The sequence below is a fragment of the Petromyzon marinus genome, unplaced genomic scaffold (assembly GCF_048934315.1).
Source record: "Petromyzon marinus isolate PM22_M1 ecotype Great Lakes invasive population unplaced genomic scaffold, UKy_Petmar_22M1.pri1.0 PM_G_Scaffold_26, whole genome shotgun sequence".
In the NCBI taxonomy this organism is placed as follows: Eukaryota; Metazoa; Chordata; class Hyperoartia; order Petromyzontiformes; family Petromyzontidae; genus Petromyzon; species Petromyzon marinus.
This window is the reverse complement of record NW_027422828.1, coordinates 2118667-2140752: the sequence shown is the minus strand read 5'-3', so window position 1 is coordinate 2140752 and position 22086 is coordinate 2118667. Positions and strand designations below refer to the sequence as shown.

The 22086-nt window shown below is 38.6% G+C and overlaps 1 protein-coding gene across 1 annotated transcript in view; it reads right to left on the bottom strand.

Annotated features, from left to right (window-relative positions):
* The window catches only part of LOC142913470 (uncharacterized), a 60074-nt gene extending 38308 nt beyond the window's left edge, over nt 1-21766 (bottom strand). The window contains exon 1 of the mRNA XM_076061003.1: nt 21633-21766. Within this exon, the coding sequence (XP_075917118.1) occupies nt 21633-21683 (51 nt within the window). The 5' untranslated portion in view covers nt 21684-21766. The remainder of the gene's footprint in view (nt 1-21632) is intronic.
* Nucleotides 21767-22086: the final 320 nt, after the last annotated feature.

Here is a 22086-nt window from a genome sequence, read left to right as displayed (position 1 = left end):
CAATGGCTGCATTTGGGTACACGGTCCAGACCTCCCCAGAGACCCTGGCTGACAAGAGGAGGTGTTCAAGCTGGCTGAGAAAAATCGACAGGCCCACTCTCATCGGCTACAGCGTCCCACGTCGGAGAATGAGGAGGCTTACCGCAGCCTTCGCTCGGAGGTTCGGGGAGCCGTGAGGCGCTGCAAGGATGGGTGGTGGTCGCGGGTTGCTGAGGAGATGGAGTCTGCCTCAGTGGCCCGCGATCACAAATCTCTATTTAACTCCATCAAAAAAGTAACCTGCAGCGCCACACCTATTACCGTCATTAGGGGAAAGAACGGTGATCCAATATCCGACCCCCAGGAACAGGTTTGCAGATTTTCTGAGCATTCCTGAGGTCCTGGGAAAGGGGAAATCCCTCAGCCAGGAAAACGTGGGACAAAGTGGGGATGACCCTGCTGAGGTTGCGGTGCCTCAAATATTGGAGGAAGTCACCCACTGTGATTGGCTGGCTGAGGTGCCATCCGTTGAGGACAGCAAGTTGGCACAGTAGGGGGCACAGGTGGTGCATCAGCCAGTCGTCTCAGTCAGTCGACCCGTGGCACCTGGGTCTGCCCCGTGACCTCCTGCCAGCGGGCGTTCGACATTTCACGTGGCCTCAAGGTGCACATGGCCTGGCACAAGCGTCGTGGTGACGTCACCGCCACTTGGTGGCGAACTGCGGTTGTTGTTGTTGACAGTGGAGCTGCTGGTAGTATATTTGGAGTGTGAGTGTCTCTCGCCTCGTGGTCACGTGGATTTGTTTCTGGTTCCTCCGGTTTCCCCCCCTCCAGATTTAGAATTAACATCACGCATTTAAAATATTTAACTGCAATACATTTCCACACGATTAAGTCACTTTGTGTTGAGCTTTCATTTGTGATGGGCAGGTCGCTTGTGAAAAAACGCTACATAGCTCAGTGGTCCTTACCTTGTACAATAAAATAGAAAACTAGTTTATAGTTTAAGAAGAGAGATGAGTTGGATCTGTCACGTGGGTTATTTAAATAAAAAAGGTTATTCGTTTCATCAGGTCATGTGCACAGATTACAAAAACATTTGGAGGGAAAAAAAACCATGCTGGCCGTTATGTGACTTCACCGAAAAAGCCAAAGAGTACGTTATGGTCAAGTTTTATAAAAAAAAAAATTTTAGGATATTTGCTCTTAATGTGCTTACTTTCCCCTAGCACATTCACTGCATTGTCTTGGTGAATGCGAGGCATCGCGTGGTCATAACCCACCGGGGTATTTTCCCCTTAAGCGTCAAGAGATTGACATTCTCAATGGAAATCATTTCAGGTATTCACTGAAAGTGTCAGAGCTGAATGTTCAGGATAAAACTGAACATTCGTGCTAAAGATTGGTGCCATATTGTACGATTATAATTGTGCAAAATGCAACCAAAACACAATTAGCACGGTTAGCTACGTACCGCTACAGTCTACATTATAGACTGCCAGTACACTGACTCAGCTTAATAACCATTACTACAGTCTACATTATAGACTGTCAGTACACTCACCATACTTAATAACCATTACTACAGTCTACATTATAGACTGCCAGTACACTCACCATACTTAATAACCATTACAACAGTCTACATTATAGACTGTCAGTACACTCATTCAGCTTAATAACCATTACTACAGTCTACAATATAGGCTGTCAGTACACTCACCATACTTAATAACCAGGCTACAGTCTACATTATAGACTGTTAGTACACTCACCATACTTAATAACCAGGCTACAGTCTACATTATAGACTGTCAGTACACTCACCATACTTAATAACCAGGCTACAGTCTACATTATAGACTGTCAGTACACTCACCATACTTAATAACCAGGCTACAGTCTACATTCTAGACTGTCAGTACACTCACCATACTTTATAACCATTACTACAGTCTACATTATAGACTGCCAGTACACTCACCATACTTAATAACCATTACTACAGTCTACATTATAGACTGTCAGTACACTCATTCAGCTTAATAACCATTACTACAGTCTACATTATAGACTGTCAGTACACTCACCATACTTAATAACCAGGCTACAGTCTACATTATAGACTGTCAGTACACTCACCATACTTAATAACCATTACTACAGTCTACATTATAGACTGTCAGTACACTCACCATACTTAATAACCAGGCTACAGTCTACATTATAGACTGTCAGTACACTCACCATACTTAATAACCAGGCTACAGTCTACATTATAGACTGCCAGTACACTCACCATACTTAATAACCATTACTACAGTCTACATTATAGACTGTCAGTACACTCATTCAGCTTAATAACCATTACTACAGTCTACATTATAGACTGTCAATACACTCACCATACTTAATAACCAGGCTACAGTCTACATTATAGACTGTCAGTACACTCACCATACTTAATAACCATTACTACAGTCTACATTATAGACTGTCAGTACACTCACCCAGCTGAATAACCAGGCTACAGTCTACATTCTAGACTGTCAGTACACTCACCATACTTAATAATCATTACTACAGTCTACATTATAGACTGTCAGTACACTCACCATACTTAATAACTATTACTACAGTCTACATTATAGACTGTCAGTACACGCACCATTCTTAATAACCAGGCTACAGTCTACATTATAGACTGTCAGTACACTCACCCAGCTGAATAACCAGGCTACAGTCTACATTATAGACTGTCAGTACACTCACTCAGGTTAATAACCATTACTAGTCTACATTATAGACTGTCAGTACACTCACCAAGGTTAAGAACCAGGCTACAGTCTACATTATAGACTGTCAGTACACTCACTCAGGTTAATAACCATTACTACAGTCTACATTATAGACTGTCAGTAAACTCACCATACTTAATAACCATTACTAGTCTACATTATAGACTGTCAGTACACTCACCATAATAAATAACCATTACTACAGTCTACATTATAGACTGTCAGTACACTCAGCTTAATAACCAGGCTACAGTCTACATTATAGACTGTCAGTAAACTCACCATACTTAATAACTAGGCTACAGTCTACATTATAGACTGTCAGTACACTCACCATACTTAATAACCATTACTACAGCCTACATTATAGACCAGGGGTCGGGAACCTATGGCTCGCGAGCCAGATGTGGCTCTTTTGATGATTGCATATGGCTCGCAGATAAAACTAAATATTCTCACTTGTTTTAATCCATCCATCGATTTTTCACTGCGCATGTCCTGTTCAGGGCTGCAGGAGCAATTGTCCATTATTTTAATTGGATGATACTGGCCTACGTTTGCCGTTGCTGGGTAAAACAGGTAAACGCCCCCTTTTTAATCAGTCTGAGACTGCGTCTGCTCGGTCATTAGCTCAAAGCTAACCCTTCGACGAAGAAGATGGCGAAAAGAAAAAAAGACGACGAGTATCGTACATTTCAGGACGAATGGACCGAAGAATTCGCCTTTGTGGAGAGAGCGGGTTCTGCGGTGTGTCTAATTTGCAATGACAAAATTACATCGTTGAAACGGTCGAATGTAAAGCGGCACTTCGACACGCGCCACGCTACCTTTGCATCAAAATACCCTGCGGGAGACAGCAGAAAGAAAGCGTGCCAAGAGCTTATGAGCAGGGTGCAAGCTAGCCAGCAGCAACTCCGCGTATGGACCCGGCAAGGTGACTATAATTCGGCTAGCTTTGCTGGTTCTTTAGCAATAGTGAGGAACGGAAAACCATTCACAGATGGCGAGTATGCTAAAACGTTCATGCTGGATGTAGCCAATGAACTTTTTGATGATCTTCCGAACAAAGACAAGATAATCAAACGGATACAAGACATGCCTCTGTCGGCAAGAACTGTTCATGATCGTACCATCGTGATGGCAAACAAAGTGGAGGAAACGCAAGTGAAGGACATAAATGCAGCGCCGTTCTTTTCTCTGGCTTTGGATGAGTCAACAGACGTGAGCCATTTGTCGCAGTTCAGCGTGATTGCAAGATATGCTGTTGGTGACACACTGCGCGAAGAAAGTCTTGCTGTTCTGCCATTAAAAGGGTCCACAAGAGGTGAGGATTTATTCAAGTCTTTCATGGAGTTTGCTCAAGAAAAAAGTCTACCTATGGATAAACTTCTCTCAGTGTGTACTGATGGTGCTCCGTGTATGGTGGGGAAAAACAAAGGATTTGTGGCGCTTCTCCGTGAACATGAAAATAGACCCATCCTAAGTTTCCATTGCATTATACACCAGGAGGCACTTTGTGCTCAGATGTGTGACAGGCAGTTTGGCGAAGTGATGTCGCTGGTCATTCGTGTGATCAACTTTATTGTTGCCCGAGCCTTAAATGATCGCCAGTTTAAAACACTGCTGGATGAAGTTGTAAATAACTATCCTGGTCTGCTTTTGCACAGCAATGTGCGTTGGTTGTCAAGAGGGAAGGTGCTTAGCCGTTTTGCGGCTTGCCTGAACGAAATCCGGACTTTCCTTGAAATGAAAGGCGTCGGGCATCCTGAGCTAGCCGACACCGAGTGGCTCCTCAAGTTTTACTATCTCGTAGATCTGACTGAACATCTGAACCAGCTCAACGTGAAAATGCAAGGCATTGGAAATACAGTGTTATCCCTTCAACAAGCTGTATTTGCTTTTGAAAACAAGCTGGAGCTTTTCATCACGGATCTTGAAACAGGTCGTTTACTACATTTTGAAAAACTGAGCCAATTTAAAGATGCATGCACAGCAAGTGAGCCCATTCAAAACCTTGATCTCCACCAGCTAGCTGGCTGCACATCCAGTCTCCTACAGTCCTTCAAAGCACGCTTTGGAGAATTTCGTGAGCACACTCGTCTTTTTAAGTTCATCACCCATCCAAACGAGTGTTCACTGAACACAGCCGACCTGAATTACATCCCTGGGGTCTCCGTCAGAGATTTTGAAGCAGAAGTGGCTGACCTGAAGGCCTCAGACATGTGGGTGAATAAGTTCAAGTCACTGAATGAAGATTTGGAAAGAATCACATGACAGAAAGCGGAGTTGGCGAGCAAGCACATGTGGACAGAAATGAAAAAACTCCAACCCGAAGACCAGCTGATTCTCAAAACTTGGAACGCGCTTCCTGTCACATACCACACACTGCAGCGTGTGAGTATTGCTGTATTGACCATGTTTGGATCTACGTATGCATGTGAGCAGTCATTCTCACATCTTAAAAACATCAAGTCCAACCTACGATCACGTTTAACGGATGAAAGCCTCAACGCTTGCATGAAGCTTAACCTCACCAAGTACCAACCCGACTACAAAGACATCAGCAATCCATGCAGCACCAGAAGTCGCATTAATGGTGAGTGTTATAACAACATTATTTAAAAGAATAAATTCAGAGGCTTATTATACTGACATTTAGTTGAATTCACTTTTAAAATATATTATATGGCTCTCACTGAAATAAATTTCCAAATGTTTTGCTTTCATGGCTCTCTTAGTCAAAAAGGTTCCCGACCCCTGTTATAGACTGTCAGTACAATCACCATACTTAATAACCAGGCTTCAGTCGACATTATAGACTGTCAGTACACTCACCATACTTAATAACCATTACTACAGCCTACATTATAGACTGTCAGTACACTCACTCAGCTTAATAACCATTACTACAGTCTACATTATAGACTGTCAGTACACTCACCATACTTAATAACCATTACTACAGTCTACATTATAGACTGTCAGTACACTCACCCAGCTGAATAACCAGGCTACAGTCTACATTATAGACTGTCAGTACACTCACCCAGCTGAATAACCAGGCTACAGTCTACATTCTAGACTGTCAGTACACTCACCCAGCTGAATAACCAGGCTACAGTCTACATTATAGATTGTCAGTAAACTCACCATACTTAATAACCATTACTAGTCTACATTATAGACTGTCAGTACACTCACCATAATAAATAACCATTACTACAGTCTACATTATAGACTGTCAGTACACTCAGCTTAATAACCATTACTACAGCCTACATTATAGACTGTCAGTACACTCACCATACTTAATAACCATTACTACAGTCTACATTATAGACTGTCAGTACACTCACCATACTTAATAACCATTACTACAGTTTACATTATAGACTGTCAGTACACTCACCATACTTAATAACCATTACTACAGTCTACATTATAGACTGTCAGTACACTCACCATACTTAATAACCATTACAACAGTCTACATTATAGACTGTCAGTACACTCACCATACTTAATAACCATTACTACAGCCTACATTATAGACTGTCAGTACACTCACCATACTTAATAACCATTACTACAGTCTACATTATAGACTGTCAGTACACTCACCATACTTAATAACCATTACTACAGTTTACATTATAGACTGTCAGTACACTCACCATACTTAATAACCATTACTACAGTCTACATTATAGACTGTCAGTACACTCACCATACTTAATAACCATTACAACAGTCTACATTATAGACTGTCAGTACACTCACCATACTTAATAACCATTACTACAGCCTACATTATAGACTGTCAGTACACTCACTCAGCTTAATAACCATTACTACAGTCTACATTCTAGACTGTCAGTACACTCACCATACTTAATAACCATTACTACAGTCTACATTATAGACTGTCAGTACACTCACCATACTTAATAACCATTACTACAGTCTACATTATAGACTGTCAGTACACTCACCATACTTAATAACCAGGCTACAGTCTACATTATAGACTGTCAGTACACTCACCCAGCTGAATAACCAGGCTACAGTCTACATTATAGACTGTCAGTACACTCACTCAGGTTAATAACCATTACTAGTCTACGTTATAGACTGTCAGTACACTCACCAAGGTAAAGAACCAGGCTACAGTCTACATTATAGACTGTCAGTACACTCACCATACTTAATAACCATTACTACAGTCTACATTCTAGACTGTCAGTACACTCACCATACTTAATAACCATTACTACAGTCTACATTATAGACTGTCAGTACACTCACTCAGCTTAATAACCATTACTACAGTCTACATTATAGACTGTCAGTACACTCACCATACTTAATAACCAGGCTACAGTCTACATTATAGACTGTCAGTACACTCACCCAGCTGAATAACCAGGCTACAGTCTACATTATAGACTGTCAGTACACTCACTCAGCTTAATAACCATTACTACAGTCTACATTATAGACTGTCAATACACTCACTCAGGTTAATAACCATTACTAGTCTACATTATAGACTGTCAGTACACTCACCAAGGTTAAGAACCCGGCTACAGTCTACATTATAGACTGTCAGTACACTCACTCAGGTTAATAACCATTACTACAGTCTACATTATAGACTGTCAGTAAACTCACCATACTTAATAACCATTACTACAGTCTACATTATAGACTGTCAGTACACTCACCATAATAAATAACCATTACTACAGTCTACATTATAGACTGTCAGTACACTCAGCTTAATAACCAGGCTACAGTCTACATTATAGACTGTCAGTACACTCACCATACTTAATAACCATTACTACAGTCTACATTATAGACTGTCAGTACACTCACCATACTTAATAACCATTACTACAGTTTACATTATAGACTGTCAGTACACTCACCATACTTAATAACCATTACTACAGTCTACATTATAGACTGTCAGTACACTCACCATACTTAATAACCATTACTACAGTCTACATTATAGACTGTCAGTAAACTCACTCAGGTTAATAACCATTACTACAGTCTACATTATAGACTGTCAGTACACTCACCATACTTAACCATTACTACAGTCTACATTATAGACTGTCAGTACACTCATCATACTTAATAACCAGGCTACAGTCTACATTATAGACTGTCAGTACACTCACCATACTTAATAACCATTACTACAGTCTACATTATAGACTTTCAGTACACTCACCCAGCTTAATAACCAGGCTACAGTCTACATTATAGACTGTCAGTACACTCACCATACTTAATAACCATTACTACAGTCTACATTAAAGACTATTAGTACACTCAACATACTTAATAACCATTACTACAGTCTACATTATAGACTATCAGTACACTCACCATACTTAATAACCATTACTACAGTCTACATTATAGACTGTCAGTACACTCACTCAGCTTAATAACCATTACTACAGTCTACATTATAGACTGTCAGTACACTCACCATACTTAATAACCAGGCTACAGTCTACATTATAGACTGTCAGTACACTCACCCAGCTGAATAACCAGGCTACAGTCTACATTATAGACTGTCAGTACACTCACTCAGCTTAATAACCATTACTACAGTCTACATTATAGACTGTCAATACACTCACTCAGGTTAATAACCATTACTAGTCTACATTATAGACTGTCAGTACACTCACCAAGGTTAAGAACCCGGCTACAGTCTACATTATAGACTGTCAGTACACTCACTCAGGTTAATAACCATTACTACAGTCTACATTATAGACTGTCAGTAAACTCACCATACTTAATAACCATTACTACAGTCTACATTATAGACTGTCAGTACACTCACCATAATAAATAACCATTACTACAGTCTACATTATAGACTGTCAGTACACTCAGCTTAATAACCAGGCTACAGTCTACATTATAGACTGTCAGTACACTCACCATACTTAATAACCATTACTACAGTCTACATTATAGACTGTCAGTACACTCACCATACTTAATAACCATTACTACAGTTTACATTATAGACTGTCAGTACACTCACCATACTTAATAACCATTACTACAGTCTACATTATAGACTGTCAGTACACTCACCATACTTAATAACCATTACTACAGTCTACATTATAGACTGTCAGTAAACTCACTCAGGTTAATAACCATTACTACAGTCTACATTATAGACTGTCAGTACACTCACCATACTTAACCATTACTACAGTCTACATTATAGACTGTCAGTACACTCACCATACTTAATAACCAGGCTACAGTCTACATTATAGACTGTCAGTACACTCACCATACTTAATAACCATTACTACAGTCTACATTATAGACTTTCAGTACACTCACCCAGCTTAATAACCAGGCTACAGTCTACATTATAGACTGTCAGTACACTCACCATACTTAATAACCATTACTACAGTCTACATTAAAGACTATTAGTACACTCAACATACTTAATAACCATTACTACAGTCTACATTATAGACTATCAGTACACTCACCCAGAATTAATAACCATTACTACAGTCTACATTATAGACTCTCAGTACACTCACCATACTTAATAACCAGGCTACAGTTTACATTATAGACTGTCAGTACACTCACCATACTTAATAACCAGGCTACAGTCTACATTATAGACTCTCAGTACACTCACCATACTTAATAACCATTACTACAGTCTACATTATAGACTGTCAGTACACTCACCATACTTAATAACCATTACTACAGTCTACATTATAGACTGTCAGTACACTCACCATACTTAATAACCATTACTACAGTCTACATTATAGACTATCAGTACACTCACCATACTTAATAACCAGGCTACAGTCTACATTATAGACTGTCAGCACACTCACCATACTTAATAACCATTACAACAGTCTACATTATAGACTGTCAGTACACTCACCATACTTAATAACCATTACTACAGTCTACATTATAGACTGTCAGTACACTCACCATACTTAATAACCATTACTACAGTCTACATTATAGACTGTCAGTACACTCACCATACTTAATAACCATTACTACAGTCTACATTATAGACTTTCAGTACACTCACCCAGCTTAATAACCAGGCTACAGTCTACATTATAGACTGTCAGTACACTCACCATACTTAATAACCATTACTACAGTCTACATTAAAGACTATCAGTACACTCACCATACTTAATAACCATTACTACAGTCTACATTATAGACTGTCAGTACACTCACTCAGCTTAATAACCATTACTACAGTCTACATTATAGACTGTCAGTACACTCACCATACTTAATAACCAGGCTTCAGTCTACATTATAGACTGTCAGTACACTCACCATACTTAATAACCATTACTACAGCCTACATTATAGACTGTCAGTACACTCACTCAGCTTAATAACCATTACTACAGTCTACATTCTAGACTGTCAGTACACTCACCATACTTAATAACCATTACTACAGTCTACATTATAGACTGTCAGTACACTCACCATACTTAATAACCAGGCTACAGTCTACATTATAGACTGTCAGTACACTCACCCAGCTGAATAACCATTACTACAGTCTACATTATAGACTGTCAGTACACTCACTCAGGTTAATAACCATTACTAGTCTACATTATAGACTGTCAGTACACTCACCAAGGTTAAGAACCAGGCTACAGTCTACATTATAGACTGTCAGTACACTCACCATACTTAATAACCATTACTACAGTCTACATTCTAGACTGTCAGTACACTCACCATACTTAATAACCATTACTACAGTCTACATTATAGACTGTCAGTACACTCACCATAATAAATAACCATTACTACAGTCTACATTATAGACTGTCAGTACACTCAGCTTAATAACCAGGCTACAGTCTACATTATAGACTGTCAGTACACTCACTCAGCTTAATAACCATTACTACAGTCTACATTATAGACTGTCAGTACACTCACTCAGGTTAATAACCATTACTAGTCTACATTATAGACTGTCAGTACACTCACCAAGGTTAAGAACCCGGCTACAGTCTACATTATAGACTGTCAGTACACTCACTCAGGTTAATAACCATTACTACAGTCTACATTATAGACTGTCAGTAAACTCACCATACTTAATAACCATTACTACAGTCTACATTATAGACTGTCAGTACACTCACCATAATAAATAACCATTACTACAGTCTACATTATAGACTGTCAGTACACTCACCGTACTTAATAACCAGGCTACAGTCTACATTATAGACTGTCAGTACACTCACCATACTTAATAACCAGGCTACAGTCTACATTATAGACTGTCAGTACACTCACCATACTTAATAACCATTACTACAGTCTACATTATAGACTGTCAGTACACTCACCATACTTAATAACCAGGCTACAGTCTACATTATAGACTGTCAGTACACTCACTCAGCTTAATAACCATTACTACAGTCTACATTATAGACTGTCAGTACACTCACTCAGGTTAATAACCATTACTAGTCTACATTATAGACTGTCAGTACACTCACCAAGGTTAAGAACCAGGCTACAGTCTACATTATAGACTGTCAGTACACTCACCATACTTAATAACCATTACTACAGTCTACATTCTAGACTGTCAGTACACTCACCATACTTAATAACCATTACTACAGTCTACATTATAGACTGTCAGTACACTCACCATAATAAATAACCATTACTACAGTCTACATTATAGACTGTCAGTACACTCAGCTTAATAACCAGGCTACAGTCTACATTATAGACTGTCAGTACACTCACTCAGCTTAATAACCATTACTACAGTCTACATTATAGACTGTCAGTACACTCACTCAGGTTAATAACCATTACTAGTCTACATTATAGACTGTCAGTACACTCACCAAGGTTAAGAACCCGGCTACAGTCTACATTATAGACTGTCAGTACACTCACTCAGGTTAATAACCATTACTACAGTCTACATTATAGACTGTCAGTAAACTCACCATACTTAATAACCATTACTACAGTCTACATTATAGACTGTCAGTACACTCACCCAGCTGAATAACCAGGCTACAGTCTACATTATAGACTGTCAGTACACTCACTCAGCTTAATAACCATTACTACAGTCTACATTATAGACTGTCAGTACACTCACTCAGGTTAATAACCATTACTAGTCTACATTATAGACTGTCAGTACACTCACCAAGGTTAAGAACCAGGCTACAGTCTACATTATAGACTGTCAGTACACTCACAATACTTAATAACCATTACTACAGTCTACATTCTAGACTGTCAGTACACTCACCATACTTAATAACCATTACTACAGTCTACATTATAGACTGTCAGTACACTCACCATAATAAATAACCATTACTACAGTCTACATTATAGACTGTCAGTACACTCAGCTTAATAACCAGGCTACAGTCTACATTATAGACTGTCAGTACACTCACTCAGCTTAATAACCATTACTACAGTCTACATTATAGACTGTCAGTACACTCACTCAGGTTAATAACCATTACTAGTCTACATTATAGACTGTCAGTACACTCACCAAGGTTAAGAACCCGGCTACAGTCTACATTATAGACTGTCAGTACACTCACTCAGGTTAATAACCATTACTACAGTCTACATTATAGACTGTCAGTAAACTCACCATACTTAATAACCATTACTACAGTCTACATTATAGACTGTCAGTACACTCACCATAATAAATAACCATTACTACAGTCTACATTATAGACTGTCAGTACACTCACCGTACTTAATAACCAGGCTACAGTCTACATTATAGACTGTCAGTACACTCACCATACTTAATAACCAGGCTACAGTCTACATTATAGACTGTCAGTACACTCACCATACTTAATAACCATTACTACAGTCTACATTATAGACTGTCAGTACACTCACCATACTTAATAACCAGGCTACAGTCTACATTATAGACTGTCAGTACACTCACTCAGCTTAATAACCATTACTACAGTCTACATTATAGACTGTCAGTACACTCACTCAGGTTAATAACCATTACTAGTCTACATTATAGACTGTCAGTACACTCACCAAGGTTAAGAACCAGGCTACAGTCTACATTATAGACTGTCAGTACACTCACCATACTTAATAACCATTACTACAGTCTACATTCTAGACTGTCAGTACACTCACCATACTTAATAACCATTACTACAGTCTACATTATAGACTGTCAGTACACTCACCATAATAAATAACCATTACTACAGTCTACATTATAGACTGTCAGTACACTCAGCTTAATAACCAGGCTACAGTCTACATTATAGACTGTCAGTACACTCACTCAGCTTAATAACCATTACTACAGTCTACATTATAGACTGTCAGTACACTCACTCAGGTTAATAACCATTACTAGTCTACATTATAGACTGTCAGTACACTCACCAAGGTTAAGAACCCGGCTACAGTCTACATTATAGACTGTCAGTACACTCACTCAGGTTAATAACCATTACTACAGTCTACATTATAGACTGTCAGTAAACTCACCATACTTAATAACCATTACTACAGTCTACATTATAGACTGTCAGTACACTCACCATAATAAATAACCATTACTACAGTCTACATTATAGACTGTCAGTACACTCACCGTACTTAATAACCAGGCTACAGTCTACATTATAGACTGTCAGTACACTCACCATACTTAATAACCAGGCTACAGTCTACATTATAGACTGTCAGTACACTCACCATACTTAATAACCATTACAACAGTCTACATTATAGACTGTCAGTACACTCACCATACTTAATAACCATTACTACAGTCTACATTATAGACTGTCAGTACACTCACCATACTTAATAACCATTACTACAGTCTACATTATAGACTGTCAGTACACTCACCATACTTAATAACCATTACTACAGTCTACATTATAGACTTTCAGTACACTCACCCAGCTTAATAACCAGGCTACAGTCTACATTATAGACTGTCAGTACACTCACCATACTTAATAACCATTACTACAGTCTACATTATAGACTGTCAGTACACTCACCATACTTAATAACCAGGCTACAGTCTACATTATAGACTGTCAGTACACTCACTCAGCTTAATAACCATTACTACAGTCTACATTATAGACTGTCAGTACACTCACTCAGGTTAATAACCATTACTAGTCTACATTATAGACTGTCAGTACACTCACCAAGGTTAAGAACCAGGCTACAGTCTACATTATAGACTGTCAGTACACTCACCATACTTAATAACCATTACTACAGTCTACATTCTAGACTGTCAGTACACTCACCATACTTAATAACCATTACTACAGTCTACATTATAGACTGTCAGTACACTCACCATAATAAATAACCATTACTACAGTCTACATTATAGACTGTCAGTACACTCAGCTTAATAACCAGGCTACAGTCTACATTATAGACTGTCAGTACACTCACTCAGCTTAATAACCATTACTACAGTCTACATTATAGACTGTCAGTACACTCACTCAGGTTAATAACCATTACTAGTCTACATTATAGACTGTCAGTACACTCACCATACTTAATAACCATTACTACAGTCTACATTAAAGACTATTAGTACACTCAACATACTTAATAACCATTACTACAGTCTACATTATAGACTATCAGTACACTCACCCAGAATTAATAACCATTACTACAGTCTACATTATAGACTCTCAGTACACTCACCATACTTAATAACCAGGCTACAGTTTACATTATAGACTGTCAGTACACTCACCATACTTAATAACCAGGCTACAGTCTACATTATAGACTCTCAGTACACTCACCATACTTAATAACCATTACTACAGTCTACATTATAGACTGTCAGTACACTCACCATACTTAATAACCATTACTACAGTCTACATTATAGACTGTCAGTACACTCACCATACTTAATAACCATTACTACAGTCTACATTATAGACTATCAGTACACTCACCATACTTAATAACCAGGCTACAGTCTACATTATAGACTGTCAGCACACTCACCATACTTAATAACCATTACAACAGTCTACATTATAGACTGTCAGTACACTCACCATACTTAATAACCATTACTACAGTCTACATTATAGACTGTCAGTACACTCACCATACTTAATAACCATTACTACAGTCTACATTATAGACTTTCAGTACACTCACCCAGCTTAATAACCAGGCTACAGTCTACATTATAGACTGTCAGTACACTCACCATACTTAATAACCATTACTACAGTCTACATTAAAGACTATCAGTACACTCACCATACTTAATAACCATTACTACAGTCTACATTATAGACTGTCAGTACACTCACTCAGCTTAATAACCATTACTACAGTCTACATTATAGACTTTCAGTACACTCACCCAGCTTAATAACCAGGCTACAGTCTACATTATAGACTGTCAGTACACTCACCATACTTAATAACCATTACTACAGTCTACATTAAAGACTATCAGTACACTCACCATACTTAATAACCATTACTACAGTCTACATTATAGACTGTCAGTACACTCACTCAGCTTAATAACCATTACTACAGTCTACATTATAGACTGTCAGTACACTCACCATACTTAATAACCAGGCTTCAGTCTACATTATAGACTGTCAGTACACTCACCATACTTAATAACCATTACTACAGCCTACATTATAGACTGTCAGTACACTCACTCAGCTTAATAACCATTACTACAGTCTACATTCTAGACTGTCAGTACACTCACCATACTTAATAACCATTACTACAGTCTACATTATAGACTGTCAGTACACTCACCATACTTAATAACCAGGCTACAGTCTACATTATAGACTGTCAGTACACTCACCCAGCTGAATAACCAGGCTACAGTCTACATTATAGACTGTCAGTACACTCACTCAGCTTAATAACCATTACTACAGTCTACATTATAGACTGTCAGTACACTCACTCAGGTTAATAACCATTACTAGTCTACATTATAGACTGTCAGTACACTCACCAAGGTTAAGAACCAGGCTACAGTCTACATTATAGACTGTCAGTACACTCACCATACTTAATAACCATTACTACAGTCTACATTCTAGACTGTCAGTACACTCACCATACTTAATAACCATTACTACAGTCTACATTATAGACTGTCAGTACACTCACCATAATAAATAACCATTACTACAGTCTACATTATAGACTGTCAGTACACTCAGCTTAATAACCAGGCTACAGTCTACATTATAGACTGTCAGTACACTCACTCAGCTTAATAACCATTACTACAGTCTACATTATAGACTGTCAGTACACTCACTCAGGTTAATAACCATTACTAGTCTACATTATAGACTGTCAGTACACTCACCAAGGTTAAGAACCCGGCTACAGTCTACATTATAGACTGTCAGTACACTCACTCAGGTTAATAACCATTACTACAGTCTACATTATAGACTGTCAGTAAACTCACCATACTTAATAACCATTACTACAGTCTACATTATAGACTGTCAGTACACTCACCATAATAAATAACCATTACTACAGTCTACATTATAGACTGTCAGTACACTCACTCAGCTTAATAACCATTACTACAGTCTACATTATAGACTGTCAGTACACTCACTCAGGTTAATAACCATTACTAGTCTACATTATAGACTGTCAGTACACTCACCAAGGTTAAGAACCCGGCTACAGTCTACATTATAGACTGTCAGTACACTCACTCAGGTTAATAACCATTACTACAGTCTACATTATAGACTGTCAGTAAACTCACCATACTTAATAACCATTACTACAGTCTACATTATAGACTGTCAGTACACTCACCATAATAAATAACCATTACTACAGTCTACATTATAGACTGTCAGTACACTCACCGTACTTAATAACCAGGCTACAGTCTACATTATAGACTGTCAGTACACTCACCATACTTAATAACCAGGCTACAGTCTACATTATAGACTGTCAGTACACTCACCATACTTAATAACCATTACTACAGTCTACATTATAGACTGTCAGTACACTCACCATACTTAATAACCAGGCTACAGTCTACATTATAGACTGTCAGTACACTCACTCAGCTTAATAACCATTACTACAGTCTACATTATAGACTGTCAGTACACTCACTCAGGTTAATAACCATTACTAGTCTACATTATAGACTGTCAGTACACTCACCAAGGTTAAGAACCAGGCTACAGTCTACATTATAGACTGTCAGTACACTCACCATACTTAATAACCATTACTACAGTCTACATTCTAGACTGTCAGTACACTCACCATACTTAATAACCATTACTACAGTCTACATTATAGACTGTCAGTACACTCACCATAATAAATAACCATTACTACAGTCTACATTATAGACTGTCAGTACACTCAGCTTAATAACCAGGCTACAGTCTACATTATAGACTGTCAGTACACTCACTCATCTTAATAACCATTACTACAGTCTACATTATAGACTGTCAGTACACTCACTCAGGTTAATAACCATTACTAGTCTACATTATAGACTGTCAGTACACTCACCAAGGTTAAGAACCCGGCTACAGTCTACATTATAGACTGTCAGTACACTCACTCAGGTTAATAACCATTACTACAGTCTACATTATAGACTGTCAGTAAACTCACCATACTTAATAACCATTACTACAGTCTACATTATAGACTGTCAGTACACTCACCCAGCTGAATAACCAGGCTACAGTCTACATTATAGACTGTCAGTACACTCACTCAGCTTAATAACCATTACTACAGTCTACATTATAGACTGTCAGTACACTCACTCAGGTTAATAACCATTACTAGTCTACATTATAGACTGTCAGTACACTCACCAAGGTTAAGAACCAGGCTACAGTCTACATTATAGACTGTCAGTACACTCACCATACTTAATAACCATTACTACAGTCTACATTCTAGACTGTCAGTACACTCACCATACTTAATAACCATTACTACAGTCTACATTATAGACTGTCAGTACACTCACCATAATAAATAACCATTACTACAGTCTACATTATAGACTGTCAGTACACTCAGCTTAATAACCAGGCTACAGTCTACATTATAGACTGTCAGTACACTCACTCAGCTTAATAACCATTACTACAGTCTACATTATAGACTGTCAGTACACTCACTCAGGTTAATAACCATTACTAGTCTACATTATAGACTGTCAGTACACTCACCAAGGTTAAGAACCCGGCTACAGTCTACATTATAGACTGTCAGTACACTCACTCAGGTTAATAACCATTACTACAGTCTACATTATAGACTGTCAGTAAACTCACCATACTTAATAACCATTACTACAGTCTACATTATAGACTGTCAGTACACTCACCATAATAAATAACCATTACTACAGTCTACATTATAGACTGTCAGTACACTCACCGTACTTAATAACCAGGCTACAGTCTACATTATAGACTGTCAGTACACTCACCATACTTAATAACCAGGCTACAGTCTACATTATAGACTGTCAGTACACTCACCATACTTAATAACCATTACTACAGTCTACATTATAGACTGTCAGTACACTCACTCAGGTTAATAACCATTACTAGTCTACATTATAGACTGTCAGTACACTCACCAAGGTTAAGAACCAGGCTACAGTCTACATTATAGACTGTCAGTACACTCACCATACTTAATAACCATTACTACAGTCTACATTCTAGACTGTCAGTACACTCACCATACTTAATAACCATTACTACAGTCTACATTATAGACTGTCAGTACACTCACCATAATAAATAACCATTACTACAGTCTACATTATAGACTGTCAGTACACTCAGCTTAATAACCAGGCTACAGTCTACATTATAGACTGTCAGTACACTCACTCAGCTTAATAACCATTACTACAGTCTACATTATAGACTGTCAGTACACTCACTCAGGTTAATAACCATTACTAGTCTACATTATAGACTGTCAGTACACTCACCAAGGTTAAGAACCCGGCTACAGTCTACATTATAGACTGTCAGTACACTCACTCAGGTTAATAACCATTACTACAGTCTACATTATAGACTGTCAGTAAACTCACCATACTTAATAACCATTACTACAGTCTACATTATAGACTGTCAGTACACTCACCATAATAAATAACCATTACTACAGTCTACATTATAGACTGTCAGTACACTCACCGTACTTAATAACCAGGCTACAGTCTACATTATAGACTGTCAGTACACTCACCATACTTAATAACCAGGCTACAGTCTACATTATAGACTGTCAGTACACTCACCATACTTAATAACCATTACTACAGTCTACATTATAGACTGTCAGTACACTCACCATACTTAATAACCAGGCTACAGTCTACATTATAGACTGTCAGTACACTCACCATACTTAATAACCATTACTACAGTCTACATTATAGACTTTCAGTACACTCACCCAGCTTAATAACCAGGCTACAGTCTACATTATAGACTGTCAGTACACTCACCATACTTAATAACCATTACTACAGTCTACATTAAAGACTATTAGTACACTCAACATACTTAATAACCATTACTACAGTCTACATTATAGACTATCAGTACACTCACCCAGAATTAATAACCATTACTACAGTCTACATTATAGACTCTCAGTACACTCACCATACTTAATAACCAGGCTACAGTTTACATTATAGACTGTCAGTACACTCACCATACTTAATAACCAGGCTACAGTCTACATTATAGACTCTCAGTACACTCACCATACTTAATAACCAGGCTACAGTTTACATTATAGACTGTCAGTACACTCACCATACTTAATAACCAGGCTACAGTCTACATTATAGACTCTCAGTACACTCACCATACTTAATAACCAGGCTACAGTTTACATTATAGACTGTCAGTACACTCACCATACTTAATAACCAGGCTACAGTCTACATTATAGACTCTCAGTACACTCACCATACTTAATAACCATTACTACAGTCTACATTATAGACTGTCAGTACACTCACCATACTTAATAACCATTACTACAGTCTACATTATAGACTGTCAGTACACTCACCATACTTAATAACCATTACTACAGTCTACATTATAGACTATCAGTACACTCACCATACTTAATAACCATTACTACAGTCTACATTATAGACTGTCAGTACACTCACCCAGAATTAATAACCATTACTACAGTCTACATTATAGACTCTCAGTACACTCACCATACTTAATAACCAGGCTACAGTTTACATTATAGACTGTCAGTACACTCACCATACTTAATAACCAGGCTACAGTCTACATTATAGACTCTCAGTACACTCACCATACTTAATAACCATTACTACAGTCTACATTATAAACTGTCAGTACACTCACTCAGCTTAATAACCATTACTACAGTCTACATTATAGACTGTCAGTACACTCACCATACTTAATAACCAGGCTACAGTCTACATTATAGACTGTCAGTACACTCACAATACTTAATAACCATTACTACAGTCTACATTATAGACTGTCAGTACACTCACCATACTTAATAACCAGGCTACAGACTACATTATAGACTGTCAGTACACTCACCATACTTAATAACCATTACTACAGTCTACATTATAGACTGTCAGTACACTCTGGTTAATAACCATTACTACAGTCTACATTATAGACTGTCAGTACACTCACCATACTTAATAACCATTACTACAGTCTACATTATAGACTGTCAGTACACTCACCATACTTAATAACCATTACTACAGTCTACATTATAGACTGTCAGTACACTCACCATACTTAATAACCATTACTACAGTCTACATTATAGACTGTCAGTACACTCTGGTTAATAACCATTACTACAGTCTACATTCGTGTAAGAACAACCACAAAGCACACAGATGTAGTTGTATATCACTCCCATTGTTTCCCTCCACGATGTCTCCTTTAAGCAATAAATGACTCGCGGGGTGTAAAGAAAACAGTCATCTCGACGAATACTGGCACATCTTATGCCCCTCACGAGGTAAACTATTCACAAATTAAATCGTTTGTATTTTGTCAATGACCATAGCCTCAGCACTGCCCCATAGACTCAGCACTGTCCCATAGACTCAACACTGCCCCATAGACTCAACACTGTCCCATAGACTCAGCACTGCCCCATAGACTCAGCACTGTCCCATAGACTCAGCACTGTCCCATAGACTCAGCACTGTCCCATAGACTCAGCACTGCCCCATAGACTCAGCACTGTCCCATAGACTCAGCACTGTCCCATAGACTCAGCACTGCCCCATAGACCCACCACTGTCCCATAGATTCAGCACTGTCCCATAGACTCAGCACTGTCCCATAGACTCAACACTGTCCCATAGACTCAGCACTGTCCCATAGACTCAACACTGTCCCATAGACTCAGCACTGTCCCATAGACTCAGCACTGTCCCATAGACTCATCACTGTGCCATAGACTCAGCACTGCCCCATAAACTCAACACTGTCCCCATAGACTCAGCACTGCCCCATAGACTCAGCACTGTCCCATAGACTCATCACTGCCCATAAACTCAACAGTGCATTTGTAAACTATCTGCGAATCACGGGCTGGACATTTGAGGCCACTTTTTACCTCACGTTTTCCCTCACGAGAGGCGATCTCGCACCCCTGGGGGGTCGTCATCGTCGTTAATTTCTGCTCCGAAATAAAAAAAATATCAAAACCGCACCTCACGACTTTAAAAACGGCGCCTGGCCGAGGAAAAGGAGTCACAAAAAATTTGGCGGGAAAAAAATATCACGTCACGTGGGTAGAGAGGACTCAAACCTGATTGGCTCCAAGGCGTAGCGAGGAGGGCGAGACGCCAAAATAATTTAGCGGGATAAAAAAAAAATCTCGTGTCACGTGGGTAGGAGGGAACGAAACCTGATTGGCTCCAAGGCGGGGGCGGGGAGGAGCCAAAAAAAATGTGGCGGGGAAAAAACTCCCGCGTCACGTGGGTAGGTTTAGTTACTTGTAGGAACAACCACAAAGCACACAGATGTAGTTTTATATCACTCCCATTGTTTCCCTCCACGATGTCTCC